The 16181-nt window shown below is 43.5% G+C and overlaps 1 protein-coding gene across 1 annotated transcript in view; it reads left to right on the top strand.

Moving 5' to 3' along the window:
- The window catches only part of LOC144454521 (kalirin-like), a 185964-nt gene that overhangs the window by 120266 nt on the left and 49517 nt on the right, over positions 1–16181 (top strand). Inside the window, exons 17-18 of the mRNA XM_078146748.1 lie at positions 1558–1681; positions 3045–3104. Of these exons, the coding sequence (XP_078002874.1) occupies positions 1558–1681; positions 3045–3104 (184 nt within the window). The remainder of the gene's footprint in view (positions 1–1557; positions 1682–3044; positions 3105–16181) is intronic.

The raw sequence follows: 16181 nt of genomic DNA on the forward strand, positions 1-16181 counted from the left end.
AGTGAAGCCATAGGATATTAGATAATAATGCCTTCCCTCGTTGCAATGATAATATTAATATGATTACTGCTCCAAGAGCAAACACTGGAAGGGGACAGAGCTACAAACACTGTGGCTAGTGAAATGGCAGAACACCTATGCAAGTGAACACCCTGGTGGTGTGGTGGATGGCTGGACCTTAGTCATGCCCTCTCCTGGATCATCCTGTTCTTCCTCCTCCCTCTCCCCTACTTGACACCACGCCTCTGCTCTGGTTCATCTCTCTTGCCTTTCTTATGTATATCACAATTTGCTGGTGAACGGTTTGATTGGGTTAGGGGGATTTTTGTTGTTTTTGAGAAATCGCCCCTGCCAAGTCTAAGCAGCATTTTGTCCAGACTTTGACTTCAGCCAAGATGCTGCCACCACATGCAAATAGAGAAGAGACCCTGCCCCAAGCAGGACTGGAAGTGGTAATCAGCCTGCCCAAAATGGTGAACCATATTTGGGATTTGGCTTTGGGATTCTCTTCCTCTGACTGTATCATGATGCAAGTGAGGTTTAAGTACTCTGATCAACTTCATTAGATCAGATAACAGGTTTCTGCTAACCCAAAATCTCATCTTCATCACTGGGATAAAGGGAGACAAAATGGGGATGAAATGATGGAACAGCTACTGCCCACCCACTCCATACTTATGATTACCTGGTAGCAGAAATTACATCTTTTCTCAGTAGGAAAATACCAGCTCTCTAAGAAATCTGAATAAAATGGGCTTTGTCAAAAAGAATGGAGACCAGAAACAGCCTTTGATTAGAATGCCCAGAAAAATAGAGTACTGGGATTTCCTGCTCTAATTATCCAAATCATTGCCTGCACGATCCATATCATTTGGATGAAACATAAGCTTAATTAAACATGAGTAGAATTTCTAATAGAATAAGGTCCTCCCCAAGTCCAAATCAATCATTTGGGTTTTAACAATCTCAATCAATAGAATATGCATTTATTAAGTGCTTACTATGTGCCTGACACTGTCCTAAGCGCTGGGGATATAGAGGAAGATATAGGATCTGCCCTCCAGGAGCTTACACTCTAATAGTAAAGATATTATATCTTATGTAGACCTATATAGGTCCACACAAGATAAATGCGGAGGACAGATAGTTAGTGTTATTCCTTCCTGTACTTTCTTCTCACCTTTCTTCACATCCAAACATATGCCTCCTTCGGATTGTCAGCTGATTGGTGATTGAGCTCCTTTGGAGGAACTGAAGCAGCCTCTGTTAACAAACCTTCCCTTGCAGGCCCACTGACCAGCGGTTACTTTCTTTCTCCATAGTGTTAGAAGGTAGTTGTCTTTTGAATTTAGGATGGGGAGGTAATAAAATTCACTTCAAAGTGGGACTGAGGCCAGTCTTGCCAACCAAGGGGAGAGTTGGCATGGCGGGTCATCTGGTACTGAAGCCTGGGAGTTGGCCAGAGCTGTTCATCTCCTCTGAGGGTGGTGACCCCTCACGCTTCCTCACTTCTACTCTGACCTGCCATTTTGATTGGTACATTTTTTGGTACAACAGGAAGTCATGTTCATGGCATACCCTACGCATGAGAAAGCGGGCGGAAATGGAGAGCACGGGTAAAAATGAATCCACAGGGCCTCGTAAATCCAAGGAGATTCTGGGCAGCAAAGTCTCAGTTAAAGTGAGTAAGGTATTTTGGAGCTGTGCCCTCCCAACCTCTCATCCTGCCTCTTCCACCCCTCAGCATTCTCACCAGTAAGTTTGGGGGAGGTATTTTTTTGTTTTTTTTTTTTGTTTTTTCCCCCCTTCAACTGAGAGAGCAAATAGTTTGGTAGCAGGATTTTGCATGCAAGATCAATTTTTTTAAAAATCTTTAATTTTTCCTGGCGTCTTCAATGCAAGTAAGTATCTTTTTTAAAAAACTTTTCTCTTGGTTCCATATAGATGTTTTTAGCAAAGTTTTCTATAGCTATACCTGATAGGAAAAGTAAGCATTCTCATTCATCTGGCCAATGATAATATAGCAAGGTTAAAAGTGACTGGAGGTTGTAGGGGTGGGCAGTGAGCAGGGTTCTAAGCCACCAAGCTTCTCTATGGAGACTGAGGTTTTGAGTGAGAGGGTCTCCATGCCAGGTTGGTTCGATTACATTTTATTTCTTTCCTCCAGAGTTCAAGAGACCTCAACTTAGTGATATACTCTTTGCCTGTACCCACTTTTCCATGAGTGTGTGGAGGGAAGGGAGGTGGGCACAGAGAGGACACTCAATATAGTCCTGTGCAAAGCTCTGCCCAGCTGATCATAGGCTTCATCAGACACTGGTTCCCACCTAGCACTCTGTCGGCCTGGCTTAGCATGCTGTGTGCTAGGACCTTTCTGCAAAAGTCTGCCATCAGTCAAGAGAAAATTGCAGGCTTGCTTTTATTTACATTTATTATAAGGCATAGTTGTCTGTGTGGGGTTTTTTTGTTGTTGTTGTTTTGTTTTGGTTTTTTGCCTTGAACAAAGCAGGCCCAACCAGAAAGCCTTTTGCTGGTCTCACTTCTGATACATACAGGCTACATGACCTTGGGCAAGTCATTTACCCTCGGCAATTCTTTAAGACCATAAGTTATAGAGAAGCTACCAACCTGCATTACTAGAAAGAATTTCTTCACCTGGGAGTTCCTTATATGAATGAAATAACAGTCCCAGTCCCCATCTTCTGTCCCTGGGGAACCGAAAGTATTCTTTACTTCTTGTTTAGAACCTCTAGCCTCCAAAGAGAAGACAGCGGTCCTGGTTCTGTAGCACCCATGTTCCATTCTGTCGCTTCCATCGCTAGAACTACAGACAGACCATGGCATAAAATCATAGCTGCTGCTACTTTGGCAAAAGCATGCTGCTGCCCTTGGCAACTCGCTACCCCTTTGAAGCATCTTTTTTGTTCCCTATGCCAGTTTTCCCATTCCCCAACCTCTCTGAAGTTCTCCTGCTCTGCCTGGGGTAAACTGCCTGTGTTCTAACTATCTTCTCTTTCTTCCCCCTCCTCATGCTGCCAAACAAGGAGACGAACAGTTCCGAGGAGTCAGAGTGTGATGATCTTGACCCTAATACTAGTATGGAGGTAGAAGCAATTATTGCTGTCCTATTTTCTACAATGAGAATCTTTTTCATATGTGTTCTCTAGAAGCAGCTCTAAATATGTGACCAATTGACCAACAGTTAACAATGAAATATAAATTAAGTCCCATCTCTGGGCATCCATTCCACATCCCAAGAAAATGGCAGACTCTAGTACAACCCAATATCAGTAGAAATCCAATAAAATCCCTGTCCTCAAGCAACCTTAAAAAATCCATAGTAATTGAGAGTTGTTGTTTAATGTTAGTTTCTCAGTTGGTCAGTATTGAGGTGGTCCCTCAAATGAGACATGTTTCAAAAGCCTATGTGGAAATCACTTGCAATTCAATAACTGCCCATAGAAACAGTATTCTGTGTATTAATACATATAACATAAAGGATGTTCATACGGAGTTGTCCAATGGGAATAAAGCAAGGTCAAGAATGACTAGATGTTACAGAAGCAGGGCATAAGTAAGTTTCCAAGTCACCAGGCTCCCCTATGGAGGTTAAAAGCTTTTAGTGAGAAGGTTCTCCATGCCAGGCTGATTTCATTTCTGTCCTCCAGCATTCAAGAAGCATCACCTTCTCTGTGTCCCTTTTTCCATGAGTATGTGGAGGGCAGGAAAGCAGGTACAGAGATAATACCTGACATGTGACCTTTATGCCTCTGAGATTCAGTGATTCTGTATAATAGTATTTAACTTCTTAGCTGGTCCATGAAAACTAGCTTACTCCACAATGTAACTGAAATTAATTCATACTTCCTTGTTTAAATTTGTCAATGTGATTGTTTGCTAAGTCTTCCCTCTCAAATTGTATCCAGTGGCACTCACCCTTATCCAAGATGGCCCTTTGTGGTTACAAAGCTTTTCCCACACATGTTATTTGATATTAAAAAACATTCCCAGGAGGGAGATGGGATAGGTATTATTATCCCCATCCTATAATGAGGAAACTAGGACTCTGAGAGATTAGGTCAGTTTCCCAAGGTCACATGGCCACTAAGCAGCAAAGCTAGGACTAGAACCCAAATCTTCTGAGGACAAAGTCTTTCACCAGGTGTTCTTCCACTATGTCACATCCTTTTCTTCCTCTTACTGATCTTACTTCCCCTACTCTTCTGATAATACTTCAGCTATTGTAATGGGGTAAATTGTTTCTGGGGTAAAGTGCCTTGGATGTGCAATGAAGGAAAGAGAAAGGAACAGGAACATGGTGGCACCAGGAACACCTCTTTCCCCCCCTTCTCTTGCCCCCTTTCTGGTCTTCAGCAGAAGGAAATTCAGTGGTTGGGGATGCGTCTCCGGTACGATGTTCACAATAGTGAATAGGCAATGGTGCCTATCCATCAAAGTATGAGAATGGACCCAGCTCAGGCAACACGCACCATTCTCCCAAGGGTGACCAATAAAGAGGTGGGCGCCCACCCCCCACCTCTGTCATAGAGACTCATCAGATGGATTTCTAACTCCATCCCTCCCAGAGCCTGGCAGAAGTAACAAAAAAAAATGCTGTTTATCAAGCTGGGTTGGAATTGACAGTTGTGGTGAACATGATTCATTGGGTCAAGGGTTCTTAACCTTTTTCAGTGAAGCATCTAGACCAGTCTTCTCAGAATTATGTTTTAAGTGTACATACATACACACATACAGAGAGAGAGAGGGAAGGAGAGAGAGAGAGAGAGAGAGAGAGAGAGAGAGAGAGAGAGAGAGAGAGTGAGAGAGAGGATAACAAGAGGAAACCAATTCTGTTGAAATAAAGCTATCAAAATATTTTTTTAAAAAAAGAAAAAGTTCACAGTCTCCAGGTTAAGAACTCTTGCAGGGGATTTCAAATCACTGTGAAGACTTTTTTCCTAACCTAAAATGATTTCCTGTGCATAGTGAAGTATAACTTGTATTTCTGCCTTTTCTTCTTCAAGGAAAAAAAAAGTTTAATACTCTTCTTTATTTTGAAATTTTAAAAAATGTACTTAATGCCTCTCACAGGGACGATTGGCAGGTTTAGGCTAAACTTTTCCTGGGTTTGCTCTTTAATCCAATAAGTTCCTAAAGATGATCTCCTGCAAGAACTCTACCATGTAAATAAAGCAAACCACTGAATGAGGCAGGCAGGGAGACACAAGAAAAGGTGAGTCATTAATCAGCCTCATGGAAGGCCCAAGCAAATGGTCAGAGGCAAGTGGCTGGGACCTTCTGAGGTACTAGAGAAGTGGATGTAGGAAGCCTGCCAGGGCCAAGTACTGCCATCTGAGTCTGGATGGTGCCATGCAGGTCAAATTGAAAGGGGGTTGATTGTTCTGATGCTCTCTAGGGAAGGAATAGAACAACTATTTATGACCTAGACATCAGAGCTTCCTTAGACAATGGCAAAGGAATGAATGAGAGCATTAATTAAACATCAGCTATGGTAAAGCCTACTACAGGGCAACTAGGTGGCTCAGTGGATAGAGTGCCAGCCCTGGAGTCAGGAGGACCTGAGTTCAAATCCAACCTTACTTCCTAGCTGTGTGACCCTGGGCAAGTCACTTAACCCTGTTTGCCTCAATTTCTTCATCTGTAAAATGAGCTGGAGAAGGAAATGACAAACCACTCCAGTATCTTTGCCAAGAAAACTCCAAATTGGATCACAAAGAGTCAGACATGACTGAAAAATGACCAAATGACAAAAAAAAAAGGTAAAGCCAGCGGAAATGGAATGGATAGAAACTCCTGCCCTTTCTTTGCTTGGTCTGATTATCTTCCATCTCATGGGATCAACAGAATGTTTGTTTGAAGGGCATTGCAGTATGATAGAAAGGACACTGGGCTGGGAATGACAAGACAGACCTGGGTTTGAGTCTTGGCTTTGCCACTTACCAGCTCTGTGACCTTCCATAAGTGACAACTTCAGTTCAACAAGAATTATTAAGTGCCTACTACAATATACCAGGCAAGGCGTCAGGCTCTGGGGACATACAAAGACTATAAAGCAAAGCGATGCTTCTGATAGGGGAAAACACCAGAGACCCGGATAAGTTGTCCTGAGCAAATCACTTAAATTTCCCCATACCTCAGTTTCCTCAAACGTAAAATGAGATGGCTCTGAAGGTCCCCTCTAGTTCTAAATCTGTGAACCTAAGTACAAAGAAAATGTATGCAAAGTAAATGCAAAGTGGCACTGGGCCTGAACCTTGAAGGAAGCTAAGGGTGCCAAGGAACAGAGTTAAGGAGAGGGCATTCCAGGCATGAGGGACTGCCTGGGCAAAGTCTCGGAGGCTGGAGATGGAATGTTGTGAATGGGTTACAGCAAATAGGCCAGTTTGTACCATGTTACGTGTGTGAGGGGCAGTGCTAAAAAATCAATCTCGAAAGCTAGGTGAGAGTTGGGTTCTGAAGGGCTTTAAATACCAAACTGAGGAATTTGTCTTTCATCCAAGAGGCAAGAAGGAGCCACTGAAGCTTAATTACCTCAGTTTACTCATCAGTATAAGAGGGAGAATAATACCTGGACTGCCTGTCAATCCTCAAATGAGCTGTGATTTGTAACTGTAAAGCACAACATAAATGAATGGCAGTGTTATTTATTATGAGGCAGCATGGTATAGTGGATAGAGAACTGGTCTTGAAGCCAGGAAGACCTGAGTTCAAGTGTTGCCTTTCTCATGTATGGAGTGTGTCCTTTAGCTTTTCAATGTTCGCAACAACTGGCTGTAACAGAGAAGGTGCTCACGGGTGGAGGGCGTTTCCTCACCTGAGAGTTCCACATAGCAATGAAATCACAGGTCTTGTCCTTGCTCCTATTATTTATTATCATTACTAATAATGATAGTGCAAGGGGGGAAGGAGACAGGGAATAAGCATTTAGACTAAGCACTTCACAGGTATGATTTCATTTGACCCTCACAACAACCCTGCAAGGTAGGTGCTATTATTCTACAATTGAAGAAACCGAGACAGAAATTAAATGACTTGCCCAGGGTCACATAGCTAATAAATGTCTGAGACCAAATTTGAACTCACGTCTTCCTGACTCCAAGATAGGCTAGAAGTGGACTTTACCTCCTTTTTTCCAGGGTGGAGGTTGAAAATAGAAGGTTTTGATAGATGGAAGGGGAAGATGGCAAGCTAGCCTATTATCCCAGAAGCAAAGTTGTAACCAGCTCACCTCAAGTCCAGGTGGTCAAATAAGCACAACCACAGCTGCTGGATAGAAGCAGGTAGAAAGAAAGTCATTCCCTGCTGGGCAGGTGGTACTACTGGCACATTCAATCAGGGTTAAATGAATTCTGGAGTCTCAGATTGGAAAGGGACCTTGGGGCCACATGGTCCATCTACAGAGACCATCCAGCCTTTGGGTGAGGACTTCAAATGGAAGGACGCCCACTACTCCCTGAGGTGGCTCTCTCCATTTTTTGGGTAGCCTAGGGAGTTTTTTCCTTTCATTGAATTACAGTCTGTTTCATTGCAACTTCCTCTCTGTCCTCTTAGCTCAACTCTTTGGGGCCCAGCAGAACAGGTCCGATACCTTTTCTAAACAGCAGCGCTTCAGATGCTTGAAGACATGATCATGTCCTCCTTAAGTTCTCTCTTCTCTAGGTTATTTGTTCAACTACATACAACATAGCTGATCATTGTGGTTGCCCTCCTGAACTAGTTCAACTCTACACTGTCATCTTCCCTTGAGTCCTTTGCCTTTTTATCATATTATCATTCTTGCCCTGCCAAGCCTCATCTTTAGGTCACTCACACCATCTACCTTTGCTCTCGTCTTTTTTTTTTTTTAAAGGAGGCAATTGGGGTTAGGTGACTTGCCCAAGGTCACACAGGCAGTAAATGTCTGAGGCCAGATTTGAACTCAGGTCCTCCAGACTCCAGGCCTGGCATTCTAACCACTGCACCACCTAGCTGCCCTTTGCTTGTGTATTCTTGCCACTGAAGCTGGAGAAAATTAAGAAACTCTCCTGACTGGGTCTATTACAAATCTATGTTACATAACCTCAACTGAACCCTCACCACTGCTAGGCAATCTTTTTAAACCTTTCTAACGAGCTCACTATCCCACTTTCCACAGTGGTTTTTCCAAAACTTTTCATCCTTCCTCAAACCGTCTCCTGCTGCCCCCCAGCTGAGAACCTTGCTTCTTATTTTTTTTTGGGGGGGAGGGCTAGGCAGTGGGGTTAAGTGACTTGCCCAGGGTCACACAGTAAATGTCAAGTGTCTGGGGTCAGATTTGAACTCAGGTCCTCCTGACTCCAGGGCCAGTGCTCTATCTACTGCACTACCTCGTTGTCCTGCCTCTTATTTTACTGAAAAAAAAAATGAGGGCATTCACTGGGAGCTCTCTCTTCTCCTCTCTTCCTCATCTCTCACCAGCCAGGTGCCTTCTGCTGTGGTCTCCTTCACCCCTTCTCACATGAGGAGGTGATCCTTCTCCTTGCTAAGGCAAACCCCTCGACATGCACAGGTGACCCCACTGCATCCCCTCTTCTCTGGTAGATTGCCACTTTTATCATCCCTATTCTCACTTATCTTTAATCTCGCCCTGTTTATTGACTACTTCCTTATTGCCTACAAACATGCCCATGCCTCCTCCAGCCTTAAAAAACCCTTACTTCGTCCATCCATCCCCATAGAATCATCCCGCATCTCTCCTCTCTTTGTGGCTAAACTCCTTGAGAAGACCATCTACAACAGGTGTCCTAGTGGACCTACTGAACTGGTTGTCTCATTAGACATCTGAAACTCAGCATATCCAAAACTGAAATCATTATCTTTCCCCCTAAAACCTTTCCCTCTTGGGGGCTAGGTGTCACAGTGGATAAAGCATGGGCCCTGGAGTCAGGAGGACCTGAGTTCAAATCCAGCATCAGACACATAACATTCACTAGCTGTGTGACTCTGGGCAAGTCACTTAACCCCAATTGCCTCACCAAAAACAAACAAAAAAAGCACCCAAAACTTTCCCTCTTCTTAACTTCTGTTACTGTTGAGGGTACCACCGACCTTGTTCCCTTGGTTAACAATCTAGGTGTCATCCTCAATGCCTTGTTCTCTCTTATTCCCCATATCTAATTGGTCAACAAATCCAGTCAATTTTACCTTCATAACATCTCTTATATACGCACCCTTCTCTCTCTGATACTGCCACCTCTCTGGTGCAAGCCCTCATCACCTTACGCTTGGATTATGTAACAGCCTGTCCAAGTCTCCCTATTCCAGCCCACTCTCCACTAAGCTGTCAAAGTGATTTTCTGAAAGGGCAGGCCTAATCGTGCCATTTCCCTACTCAGTAAATTCCAGTGGCTCCCTATCACCTCCAGGATAAAATATAAAATTCGCTGGTATTGGAAGCCTTTTTATGACCTGGCTCCCTCCTGCCTTTCCATTCTTCTTACATCTTACTCCCCTATTTGTTCTGTGATCCAGTGACACTGGTCTCTTTGTTCTCCCTCCAACAAGACACTATCTCCCCATCCAGGCATTTTTCATTGACTGTCTTCTATACTTGGAATTTTTTCCCTCTGCATCTCCACCTCCTGGCTTCCCTTGGCTTCTTTCAGGTCCCAGCTAAAATCCCACCTTCTACAAGAAGACTTTCTTAATCTGGTATCTTCCCTCTCTTGATTATTTCCAATTTCTTTCTGCATGCATCTTGTTCATACAGAGTTGTTTGCACATCTCCCCTATGAGACTGTGAGCTCCTTGAGAGTAGGGACTGTCTTTTGTCTTTCTTTGTATCCCCAGCACTTAGCACAGAGACTGGTATGTAGTAGGTACTTAATAAATGCTTATTGACTGATGGATTCCTCCAGACACTCTCCAACTTCTCAACGTCTTTCCCACATTGGAGTACAGTGGCTTCTAAGTTGTCTGACCAGTGCACAGTATGGTGGCCTGGTCGTTTCTCTGTTCTTGACACTGTGATTCTCAACATAGGCTAAGATGACAGTTTTTTGGGACAACCAGTGCTTTAAGTTTGGTGATTTGCTTTATACGTGTTAACTCATTTGATCCTCACAACTCTAGAAGATAGGTGCTATTATTATATCTTGTTTACAGATGAAGAAACTGAGGCACAGAGAGATTGTGACTTGCCTGGGGTTCCATAATTAGTAAGGTTCTGAGGCTTCGAACTCAGGTCTTCCTGATTCCAAGTCTCTCTGCCACCTAGCACACCTCATTGGCCCTTATTGAAATTTCACACCATTAAACCTTCCAGATCTTTTTCAGAAGAATTGCTCTTTAACTGTGCTACCTCCATCTTGTATTTGTGAAGTTAATTTTTTAAGAACTTGGATGTAGGATTTTACATTAATCCTATTACATTTCATCTTGTTAGATTTACTTAGCTGGTTGATTAGTCCATACCAATCGACTGGTCGACAGTGAGCCTGAGTCAGCAGAGTCAAACTCTGGATTTGTGTATCTGGCTCGAGTCCAAAGTGTGGAAGTCTGAGGGGAGGCAGGAGACAATCAGGGGAGCAGGCTGTGGGGTTTTTAGGCAGGACCAGACAAGGTCAATGTTGAATACATTAAGTCTCAAGCACTTGGCTATGCAAAAGTACTTTGCAAACCTTTAAAGCGCTCTGTAAGTGCTAGCTTTTTTTTGTAATTATTACTTGGAAGACAGCCCTGGTCAGTCTCTAGGAAGGGCCTGGAAGGAAGGCTGGTGTGTGCAACAGAAAACTGCTAAGGACTTACTGGATCTGATGAGTATTGGCCAGAAGCAAAGAAAAGGAGAAGGGTGAGGAAATCAGGCAGGTCTTGGTAATCCTGCCTTAATTTATTGTTGTTGTTCAGTTGTGTCTAACTGTGACCCCATTTGGAGTTTTCTTGGCAAAGATACTAGAGCAGTTTGCCATTTCCTTTTCCAGTTCATTTTACAGATGAGGAAAATGAGGCAAACAGGGTTAAGTGACTTGCCCAGAGTCACACAGCTAGTAAAGGTCTGAGGCTGGATTTAAACTCATGAAGATGAGTCTTCCTGACTCCAGACCAGGTGCTCTACCCACTGAACAACCTAGCTCCTTGAATTTATTTTAGATGATGACAATTCTTGGACGGCTTTGGGCACTTGCCCTCTTCCTCTTCTGCACTGCATAGGTTAGTGTTGGGCTTTTACTAATCCCCTTCCTGAAAAACAAATCTCAGCTCATTTTGTAGGTCCTGAATTTCTACACCCTGTGTGTTTACTGGGGGCTATGAGAGACCTAAAGGCTAAGATCTTACCATTCTGGTTTCCCTCACCGGCCTTATTCGTGCTTTCACAATTAAATTCTAAAAGGTGATGACACATGGAATGCAGAAGACATTGGATAGCTGAACCATATGCAGAGCTGGGCACACCCTTTAAATGGAATATATTCAGAGAATGAAATCACATATATCAAGGTGGGGGGAGGAGAAGAGGGCCACGCATTTATTAAACAACTGCTCTGTCCCAGCTACTGTGCTAAGTGTTTTCACAAATATTATCTCCTTTGATCTTCACAACAGCCTAGGGAGGTAGGTGCTATTATCTCCATTTTACAGTTGAGGAAACTGAGGCAGAGGTTAAATGACTTGCCCAGGGGTCATTCAGCTAGTGCCTAAGGTTTGAGTTCACTGCTATCTCTGTTTGTCTGAAAATCCTTAGTTTCAGCCCTTGCAGAAGAAAATCTTCCAAAGACACACAAACACATTTTCTTGACTTCTTCGCTTTACTAGGTTGAACATAAATCAGCTTTTACTGTGATGCCTAAGGATCTTGTAGTGCCTCCAGGCACTTTTGTGTGAACTCCCATTACACAGAAAATATAGACTTGGAAGATGTGGGTGATAAGACCCAACGTGTATTAGCCCCAAAACATACCTAGGAATTTTCTTTTCTTTTCTGAAGGAATGCCCAGATACATTAGTTTGATTTCTTGCCATTTATCTCTTCTCAAAGTGCTTTAGCACACAGTAGGTGCTTAATATATGTTTGTTAATCTGAATTGGACTTCCGAAGTGGAGTGGTAAGGGTGTGAGGTGGGAGGGCGGGGGCAGCTGTGCATCCAGTAAGTTGAATGTCCTGGTTCACCATTGGATCACCAAAAAGAAAAAAAAGAAAAAAAAACACTATCATAGAATCTCAGAGTTAGGGCCCTCCCATTTATCTAATCTGACTCATACCTGAACGAGAATATACTCTACAAGTAGGATAATAGGTTCATAGATCAAGAACTGGAAGGATCTTAGACACCACCATGCCCAACTCCCTCATTTTACAGATGAGGAAACTGAGGCCCTGAGGGGCTAAGGAACTTGCCCAGGGTCACACAGATACTATATTTAAAGAAAAACTGGAATCAAGGTCTTCCTGGCTTCGAACCCAGCACTCCCTCTGCTATTCTGCTTCATTTGCATCCCTGACAAATGGTCATCTGGTCTCTACTTAAAGACCTAGAATGATGAGAGGCTCACTGCTTTCCAAAGCAGTCCATTCATTCCAGTTTTGGAAAGTTCCTCTTGCTGCAAAATTTAACCGGCAGCAGGACTGAAATTATGCATCCCCTTTCGAGTTTGAACTGCTTCCTTATGTTGAGCCTCGATCTGCCCTTCTGCCCCTCACACCCCTTGCTCCCCATTCTTCCTTCTATTGTCAGGACAAAAGTCATCCTAGTCTTCCACCTGATAACCCTGATCAACCCTGTGAAGAAGGCAGAGTGAATAGTACCACCATCCCCATTTTAGAGATGAGGACACTGAGCCTCAGAGACTAGAAGTGCCTTATTGGCTCTCTGAACTCACTCTCCCACCTCCTGACTTCCCTTCCCTTCAGGCTCTCCTACATACCTGAAAAGTGCTTCCTTTCCCACCCTGGCCTTGTAGAAGCTTCGGATTTCTTCAAGCTTAAGCAGCTAGTCAATGGCTGAAGAGGACTAGAACCCAGGGCTCCTGGGCAAGTTCCTTAACCTCTCTGGACATCAGTTTCCTCATGTGTAAAATGAGGGAGTTGGGTGTGGTGGTGTCTAAGATCCCTCCAGTCTTTGATCTATGAACTCTACTTTTACCCCATTGTTACTCTATTGTTACCCTACTATTACCCCATTTTATCACTTTCTTCTACAACAGAGATGTCAAATACACCACATGCAACCCACAATATGCCTACAGCCCAAACCAAATTAAAATGTAATTGGAAATTAGTTAACAAAATTAAGATAAAATAAAATAAATCATAAATAACAATGCATTTGGAAACTACTTCAATATGTACAGTTTAGTGGCCCCGTTTCTATTTGACTTTGACTCCACTGCTCTATGCAATTAGGTGGTGAAATGGTTACAGTGCCAGTCCTAGAGTCAGGAGGACCTGAGCTCAAATTCTACCTCAGTCACTTACTAGCTGTGTGACCCTGGGCAAAATCACTTCACCCTTTTTGCCTCAGTTTCCTCATCTGTAAAATGAGCTGGAGAAGGAAATGGCAAACCACTCTAGTATCTTTGCCAAGAAACCCCAAATGGGGTCATGAAGAGTCATATATGACTAATCTGCCTGAAAAAAGGGGGATGTGGAGATAATAAGGTATTTACATCAAGATGCCACTTCCTGATATCAGGGAAAGAAATGGATTAGCCCTAAAAGCGTGACCAGGCCTTAGCCTTGTGCTGAAGAAAATCCTTTGTGACACCATTCCAGGTGTTTCCAAGATGTGTATGTATTTTCCCTAGGCACAAAAGGCAGATCAAATATTGACTTTCAGTTTACCAGCTTATTATGAACCGAAATCAAAAGAATTATAGATACTTTTGAGAAGCCGAAATGCATACAGAAGATGGAGTTTGAAGGGACTAAACTGGAAACCTTCCAAGCCAGAATTAGTTAAATGACTTAAGGATGTTTATCCTGGGAAAGAAAAGACTTTGGAGGAGATATGATCACTCTCATTTAAGTGTTTGAAAGAAGAATTAGCTTTGTTTTGCTCAGCCTCAGAGGGCAGAACTCAGACCAGTTGTGAGGTGGGGATAGGTAGGGGCGGGGATTAGTTGCAAAAAGGCAGTTATTTTGCTCAATACAAGGACAAATTTCCTAATAGTTAAATCTTCCCAAGAGTGGAATGGGCTGGCTGAGAAGGCAGGGAGTCTCTCCATTACTGGGAGGTCTTCAAACTGGCTGTAAGTGAATGGATTTCTATTGAGGTGTGGAATGGATAATAAGCAACAATGTGGAGGGAGGGAGAAGTCAGAGAATCTGGGCTACAACTGCCATCTCTCTTCCTATCCGGATATGTTACCCTGAGCAGGCCCACTTCTCTGGGTCTCTGCTCCTCACAGGGAAAATGGACTGTGAATTTGAGACTAGAGACTGTTTTGTCTCCCCAGTCTCAGCAAGGTATCTGACACACAGTAGGCACTTAATAAAATGCTTGCTGACTTGTTCCCAGTCCTAAATTCTGTGACTTCTAATAATGAGATTCTGTATAGCTGTTGGAAGACAGTCATGCAGGTACACAACCTCTGAATTCTCAACTCTCCTTTCCCTCACCCTCCAATCAAATGGTAAATCCTGTTGATTTTGCCTTCAGAGCTTTTTTTTTTAAACATTATAACGTAGGAGTTCAGTTTAATTCATATTTTGCTTGAAAACATAAAATTCACCACCTGAATGAATCATGAATTCCTGCCCCCTACCCCCGCAACATCTCTCAGTATGCTCCTTTCTGACAAGGCCACCCTCTTAGAGGCCTCAACGCCATCCTTACCTGAACTATTGCAATATCCTTCTGACTGGATTCTCAGCCACAGTTGTTCCCTCTCCAATCCATCCTCTGTTATCCATCCTCAAATGAATCACCCTAAAGCATAAGTCTGACCACGTGATTCCTGTGCTCAAGGACCTTCAATGGCTCCCAACTGCTTCTATGATAAAATACAATCTCGGCAGCTTGGCAGCGTTCCAAATTTATTCCCCATTATTCCTCTTCGTGTTCTTAGTGTTCCTCAGTATTTCCTTTCCCATCTCCAGGCCTGTCTCCAATGCCTGGAATGCCATTTCTTCCTCATTGTCATCTGCTGTGTCTTAGGAATCCTTAGGTTCAAGGCACCTAAGTGGCGCAGTGGATAGAACACCGGTCCTGGAGTCAGGAGGACCTGAGTTCAAATCTGGCCTCAGACACTTACTAGTTGTGTGACCCTGAGCAAGTCACTTAATCCCAAATGCCTCTTTAAAAAAATTAAAGAAAAGAAGGGAGTCCTTGGGTTCCTGGAAAGCTCATCTCAGGCACAACCTCCTTCCTCCTGGGAGCCCTTCTTGATTCCTCTGCTTTGCTTTCTTTTTCTTCTCAAATTATGTATTTAGTATATATATCTGTCACCATATCCTACCAGTCCAGTAGAAAGTGAGATCCCTGAGGGCAGGAAATGATGCATTTTTGCCACTGTATTCTCAGTATTGGGCTTATAAATTCAGAGATCCAGATCTGCAAGCAACCTCAAAAGCAATCTAGTCCAATCCCTCTCACTTTACAGAGGAGGAAACTGAGGCCTAGCGAAGTTGAATGACTTGCCCAAGATCACACAGGTCCTCAGACCGAAGTCCTCTGAATGCAGAGCCAGCACTCTTTCCACAGCATTCTGTGCCTTCCTTTGAGATAACTTTCAATCCGCTCTGTATATGTTTTACACACATTCAATTGGGGCAGCCTCCTGGGCCTGGAGTCAGGAGGACCTGAGCTCAAATCCAGCCTCAGATACTTACTGGCCATGTGACCCTGGGCAAGTCACTTCACCCTGTTTGCCTCAGTTTCCTCATCTGTAAAATGAGTGGGAGAAGGAAATGACAAACCACTCCAGTATCTTTGCCAAGAAAGCCCCAAACGGGGTCACTGAGAGTCGGACACGACCGGAGCCAACTCAACAACGGAATACATGTGGTTGTTTGCGTATGGTCTCTCCCATCAGAAAGGGCAGTCCTTGAAGGCAGAGACCAAGCGTTTCCTTTCTTTCTAAGCACATTGAAAGCTCCTGACAAATGCTTGCTGACTGAGTGGTTCCCATGGCAGCACTTAATTATACGTATTGACTTGGACTGGATGGGGTTGGACAAAATAGAACCATAAATTTAGAGCCTGCAG

The sequence above is a fragment of the Phascolarctos cinereus genome, unplaced genomic scaffold (assembly GCF_003287225.1).
Source record: "Phascolarctos cinereus isolate Bilbo 61053 unplaced genomic scaffold, phaCin_HiC Scaffold_726;HRSCAF=1367, whole genome shotgun sequence".
In the NCBI taxonomy this organism is placed as follows: Eukaryota; Metazoa; Chordata; class Mammalia; order Diprotodontia; family Phascolarctidae; genus Phascolarctos; species Phascolarctos cinereus.